This window comes from Nicotiana tabacum, chromosome 9, assembly GCF_000715075.1.
Source record: "Nicotiana tabacum cultivar K326 chromosome 9, ASM71507v2, whole genome shotgun sequence".
Taxonomy (NCBI): Eukaryota; Viridiplantae; Streptophyta; class Magnoliopsida; order Solanales; family Solanaceae; genus Nicotiana; species Nicotiana tabacum.
Window position 1 is genome coordinate 22,331,655 of NC_134088.1, and position 6,866 is coordinate 22,338,520.

The following is a 6,866-nucleotide window of genomic DNA, read 5'->3' on the forward strand; positions in this document are numbered from 1 at the left end:
CAACACCCTACACTTAAACCATTGCTCGTCCCCGAGCAATCCAATTACACTTTCTCTAAATACTCCCCTTTTCAACAACACTCAAGACTCATCACACCAAGACTCTTTAAAACAGATTAAGTACAATATTGTGACATCTTAACCTCAAAATTTGACTCAACAGCACCACACATTATCTATAACCAACTCACTTTCTCTAACATAGAGGTCAATAACGTTGCCTTTTCTTCATGAATCAAGTGCCCTCACACAACAAAAGAGAGTAGTTCCACACACAATAAAAGTTAAGAATGATTAGGAACTCATGATAGAAATAATTCACTCACTCTCAGAACCAATATTCATATGCCACAAATGATGAACCATATGCTTGCCCATAGTATACTCCTCAACTAATCGAGTTCATTCAGTCAAGGATCAAATATGACTTTAAATGGTTGTAATGTAGGCTGCGGGACGGGTAGGATACATTTAGATATAAGAGTGACTACACCTCCCTAAGCACTTTAGTACATATATTTCATTGTTCAAACCCCACACTTATGTCAAACCAAAACTCCACCTTCACACCAATATGCATCAAATCCCACATTATTTAAGCACAATTATATCAAGAGTTACCACTTATCACTGAATATCTGCACACAATACAACTAAATCTTTTTTTCCAGTACAAGTAGCTCTTACTTTTTCAAATCAGTGCACCTTTCTCCTTATTTTATTAGTTCCACTCAAAAACCAAACCAACCACCCCACACTTCAACTTTTGTAGAGTTCATAACAAATTCGAGTGCTCATGAGAGGTACACGGTTCAAAAAGATGGACAATTCAAACAAATGGGTAAGGCTTGTAATGTGGTTACCAAGGAACATGATTATAGGCTCAATGGGTTTGACTACGATTACATAACAATTTGGTGGGTAAACTATATATCTGACTTAACAAAGAAATGCCTATATCACTTCCAGAACTGAACAAAATTACTATTTCGCTTTGCAAACACACCGGGCAAGTTCTAGACATCAAATGCAATGCACAGAATACACCAAACCTCACACGCACATGGCACATGACTCACTCAAGATTGGATCATCAAAACATTCTAGTCAAAGCAGTTTAGCAAAGTCAAGATTATACCATTTAAGGCACTTATACAAGAGTCAAAAACTGAGCCTAAGCGTCACAACTAAAGCACTCACTATTCTCAAGGCATGTTCAAGTCAAGAGATATTGCTTCCATTTCAAATCATAGCACAAGGTTTTCCTACTTATAAAAACCAAAATCTAACTACACCCGGTTCAAACAAAACCCTTGAAAAAGAACCGCGACACAAAGAAAAACCAAGGGGGAATTAATACACTACATAACAAAAGAAAATCTTTTTGTCTTTTTCTTTCGACTTTAATCCCTCAAGAAACCCGTCGAATGATATCCATCGTCGGGAAAAGTCAAAAATTTAATTTATTTTTTTACTCAACTAACAAAAGAAAACTAAAACTAATATACATTCATACATACATACAACATATCCCCCACCCCACACTTTAAATAGTGGCATGCCCCCATGTCACACAAGAAAAAATGCAAGGTAAAGAAAACTTCCCTGATAGAGTCAGTCCGTGTCGGAGACAGTGCCGGGGTCTAGATGGCAAGCCCGGCCAAGTGCACGCAGCCATGCCATGACCTTCCTCTCGGACTTGGTATTTTGTGTAGCAAGGGCATCCACTCGAGCTCCCAAGTCTGTGATAGAGGTACGCATCCTCGTCATCTCCTACTCTAAGGCGCTCATTCTTGTGTCCCATCTGCCATCTGAGGTTCCCCTAACAACCTGCTCGTGCGGCAGGGAAGCAACCACATCCTCAGCTTGCACCTCATTACCATCGTCGGGTACATAAGACGCATCGTTATTTACCTCTACAGGCCCAACAGAGTCCTTCCCAATTACTACTTTATCGGCCCGAAAGTTTTGTTCCTTTTTGACTTTCCCATCCATGTCCTTGTTTTCCGGTACACGTGCCTCACAGCATAACCGAGTGATTAAGGATGGAAAGAAGAACCCATACCTCTATACAGGACAACGAATGAACATCTCATCGTGACTAACCTTAGTCACATCAAAATCATTGCCATTGATAATGCACAAGATCAGTGCAGCCCGGGGACCATTCACCTCAGTGGTGTTTGAAGAAGGCAGCAGGCGACTATTTATAATGTAGAGCTAACACTTCCCTTCAAAGGTTAATGATGCCGAATGAAACTTTTGCCCCGGCGTGACCCAAACTATCTCCTTGTTGGGCACACAAATTTTTCTAAAGAACAGTTGCCACATGGGTGGTTCTCGGCTATACGTGTCATAGTAGTCTTCTGCTTTAGGATTTTCCCCAAACACTGGCAAATGGTAGGCCCTTCGAATGGCCTCTGTGGATGCGTCTACACTCTTCTTTCGAACTGTGCAAACATGGTTAACATGTTCCAAGCAGTTCGCATAAAACTCCCGAACAACCATTAAGTTGGCTTCGTCAGGTTCTTCAAAAAATATCATGAGCCCTCGCCTGACTAATTCATGATACATGTTGGGGCAGTCATTTTGGAAGGACCCCATATCGATTCCCCTTTCCGATATACGCTTCTTGCTTGCCTTATAACTGAAGCGTTCCTCGGCTTCACTGGAGACGAACTTGTTATTATCATACGGGCGAGCACTAGCAGAAACTCACAGCCCGGATGAGCCAGCGCGCTTGAGGAGGCACTTGTGGTTCTTCGTTTCTTGGAAGGCGTCATAATACCTGTAACAAACACCAAATATCAGTTAAAGGCACAATGGGTAAACCAAGAGCGGTTACTCAGACTTCACCAGCACACTTGGTCACAAAATTACACTCTCAAACTCTTTGTGGCATTTATACGAACACCTGATATGCGCAGTTCTACCGAACCCTCACACAACAATTTTTAGCCCCCAATTCGATGAAAGATACACCAATGTCACACGTAGCCCGTCTTGGTGAAATTCAACTACCACCCCATAAGAGAACAAGTATAACTAGAAAGAAAACATTAACAAAAATCTACTACAACTCAAGAAAAAGAAAAGAAAATAGACTAAACTAAGTGGGGGAAAACATCTCACTTACCTGAGGGGAAACTCGTGAGGTTGTGGGGAGAGGAGAAAAGGAAAGTGGGCACTGTCAATTGATGGTGGGATTGGATGCTTCAGAGAAGAGATGAGAGAAGGGGTTTGGGTTAGGGTTGTTTAGAAGAAGGGGAAAGGGGGGATTTTGAAATTGGGGTTGTTTAGGAAAGGGGTGGGTCCGAAATTGGAGTTGTTTAGAAGAAGAGGGGGGGTGGTCCAAAATTAACTAAAGAAAAAAAAAAGCTTACCTGTGCGCGGTCAGTGCGTGGCCGCACACGTGAGGCAGTGGAGGTCTGAAAATGCGCGGTCGGTGCGCGGTCAATGCGCAGCCGCACACGTGAGGCAGTGAAGGTCTGAAAATGCGCGACCATATGCGCGGTCAGTGCGTGGCTGCGCACATTTATATTTTTTTTATTTTTATAAAACTTCCTACCTTCCACAACATGTGCCTTCCTGTACCTATTACATCATAGTATACACTAATTTTTATCTATTCTTTGCTGTGAACAAATGTGAAGCAAAAAAAAAGAAAATCTAACTAGCAGAAGGGTTAGAGGTAGTTCTGAGTTATAGTCGTCAGCTTGACTCAATCGGGCATCCTAGTTGATTTTGATGCTCGAGGATTGCTGTGCAAATCCCCCAACAAGATACGGTTTTAGTTTGTGTCCATTTACTTTAAAACTTTCTATTCCGTCTTGGTTCTGGATCTCAATTGCCCCGTATGGTGATATATGTTTCACCACATATGGTCCCGTCCATCTAGACTTGAATTTTCCGGGAAATAATCTGAGTCTACTATTATACAGTAAGACTTTGTCCCCTTCATGAAACTCCTTTGGCTTAATCATATGATCATGCCACATTTTAGTCTTTTCCTTGAAAATTCGCGCACTTTCATATGCGTCCAGTGTGAACTCTTCCAATTCATTCATCTGCTCCAACATGTGATCACCTGTAAGACTAAGATCAAGATTAAGCACCTTAATTGCCCAATAAGCCTTATGTTCTATCTCAACAGGTAGGTGACACGACTTACCATACATTAATTTGAATGGCAAAGTCCCTATGGTCATTTTGAACGCAGTTCTATACGCCCATAGTGCTTCATCCAACTTGACAGACTAATCTTTATGAGAAGCACTAACCGTCTTTTCAAGAATTTGTTTTAGTTCTCGATTGGCCACTTCGACTTGCCCACTAGTTTGGGCATGGTACGAGATTCCTATTTTGTGTGTGACCCCATACTTGGACAGTAGTGCAACAAACTATTCATTCACAAAGTGTGACCCATTATCACTAACAATCACTCGAGGTGTCCCAAAACGGGTAAAGATGTTTTTCCGCAAAAACTCACACACCATCCGAGTATTATTGGTCCTAGTAGGGATTTATTCGACCCATTTAGAGACGTAGTCAACGAGTACTAGGATATACTCATGAGAATGCGACATTGGGAACAGACCCATGAAGTCAATGCCCCAAACATCAAAAATTTCACATACCAGAATGGAGTTGAGAGGCATTTCATCCCTCTTGCTAATATTGCCTGTTCTCCGGCACTTGTCACATGCAGCTACATACGCCCTTGCATCTTTGTACAGAGTAGGCCAAAAAGAAACCGGCTTCCATGACCTTTGCTGCAGTGTGATTTCCACCATAGTGTCCTCCAGATGATCCATCATGGCAATGAGACAGAATGCTTTCCATTTCTCCTTCAGGCACACATCTTCGAATTACACCATCTGCACATAGTTTAAACAAGAAAGGGTCATCCCAAAAATAACTTTTTACCTCACCTTGAAGCTTTCGCCTTTGATCATGAGTGAGGTCACGGGGTAACCATCCACTAGCCAAAAGGTTGGCTACATCCGCATACCAAGGCGGCCTTTCAAAGACTGTTGCTATGGAAACAATCTGCTCATCAGGGAACTCTTCCCTTATTTCGATTGTTTCAACTGGAGGTTTCTCAAGTCGAGATAGATGATCTGCAACTTGATTTCTGTGCCCTTCCTATCTTTTATCTCCAAGTCAAACTCTTTGAGCAACAACACCCACCGCATCAGACGCGGCTTGGATTCCTTCTTACTCAATAGGTATTTCAACGCTGAGTGATCAGTGTGTACAATCACCTTACTTCCAACCAGGTAAGATCTAAACTTGTCAAAAACAAAGACCACAACAAAAAATTCCTTCTCAGTAGTGGCATAATTGACTTGAGCATCATTCAATATCCTGCTTGCATAGTAGATAGGCCTAAACATTTTATCTCTTCGTTTCCCCAGAACTGCTTCCACAGCTACATCACTAGCATCACACATTATCTCAAATGGCTGGCTCCAATCAGGTGTTACCATAATAGGAGCACTAACAAGTTTTTCCTTTATCAATTCAAATGCTCTTAAGCACTCCACATTGAAAATAAACTTGGTATCTTTCGCTAGCAATGCTGTCAATGGCTTGGTAATGCTGGAAAAGTTTTTGATGAACCTCCTATAGAACCCAGCATGTCCCAAGAAACGTCTTATGCTCTTCACCGAAGTAGGGGGAGGGGAGCCTAGCAATAACATCAACCTTAGCTCGGTCAACTTCAATTCCATGCGCAATTTCTTTGTGGCCTAGGACAATTCCCTCATTCACCATGAAGTGACACTTCTCCCAGTTAAGAACCAAGTGAGTGGCATCACAACGTTCAAGCACGAGCTTCAAATTCATCAAGCAATCCTCAAATTCATCATCAAAAAGGGTGAAATCATCCATGAACACCTCTAGATACTTCCCATTTAAATCCGAGAATATAGACATCATGCACCTCTGAAAAGCGGCAGGTGCATTACATAGCCCAAACGATATCCTCATGTAAGCAAAAATACCTGACGGGCAAGTAAATATGGTCTTCTCAACATCTTCTGGGGCAATGGGTATCTGATTGAAGCCTGAATATCCATCCAGGAAGCAGTAGCATCCGTGTCCAACCACCTTCTCGAGCATTTGATCAATAAAAGGGAGTGGATAGTGGTCTTTCCTTGTTGCATCATTCAATCTTCTATAATCAATGCACATTATCCACCCGGTGACTGTTCTTGTGGGGATCAGTTCATTATTTTCATTTTTCACCACTATCATGCCCCCCTTTTTAGGTACAACTTGCACTGGACTAGTCCACTGGCTATCAGAGATGGAAAAAATCACTCCCGCATCTAGCAATTTGATGATATCCTTATGCACTACCTCCTCCAAATTTTTGTTCAACTTGCGTTAAGGCTGCACCACTGGCTTGCTATTTTCTTCTAACAGAATTTTGTGCATGCAAATGGCTGGACAGATTCTTTGAATATCAGGTATGCTCCAACCAATGGCCTTCTTGTGCTTTGACAGCAACTCCACCAGCTTTTGCTCATGTGTACCTGTCAAGTCAGCAGAAATAATCACAGGAAAATTGTTAGTTTCGAGAAAAGCATATTTCAAGTGAGTGGGGAGGACTTTCAATTCCACATTGGGCTTAGAAGCCTGCTCTTTTTGTTCCTCCTCATCAACTACTTGATCCTCAGTTTTAAGAGCTTCAGCCTCTTTTTTTATTTCAGGATCTTCATCCTCCACTGTGCTAGACTGAGTTATACACCTCTCTAGAGTATCCCCCACAAGCTTGTCAAACTTATACTTTTCAGCCAACTCTCCAATGACATCTAGCTTGAAACACGAGTAGGCAGACGCCTCATCACTGGGGTATTTCA

The 6,866-nt window shown here is 41.9% G+C and overlaps 1 protein-coding gene across 1 annotated transcript; it reads right to left on the minus strand.

Moving 5' to 3' along the window:
- Positions 1–1,773: 1,773 nt before the first annotated feature.
- On the minus strand, positions 1,774–6,195 carry LOC142163817 (uncharacterized). The gene is made up of 8 exons (XM_075220962.1): positions 5,654–6,195; positions 5,265–5,601; positions 4,927–5,145; positions 4,638–4,847; positions 3,940–4,115; positions 2,720–2,788; positions 2,107–2,203; positions 1,774–2,019 (listed from the first exon to the last, which is right to left on the minus strand). The coding sequence occupies exons 1-8, from the start codon at positions 6,193–6,195 to the stop codon at positions 1,774–1,776; spliced, it is 1,896 nt and encodes a 631-aa protein (XP_075077063.1).
- Positions 6,196–6,866: the final 671 nt, after the last annotated feature.

Coding starts and splice junctions, on each gene's coding strand:
- LOC142163817 (XM_075220962.1), bottom strand. CDS start 6,195: ATGTGCATTGATTATAGAAGATTGAATGATGCAACAAGGAAAGACCAC. Junction 5,602..5,653: donor TTCGGTGAAGAGCATAAGAC/GTTTCTTGGGAC, acceptor AAACTTTTCCAG/CATTACCAAGCCATTGACAG. Junction 4,848..4,926: donor GGCGAAAGCTTCAAGGTGAG/GTAAAAAGTTAT, acceptor GTGTGCCTGAAG/GAGAAATGGAAAGCATTCTG.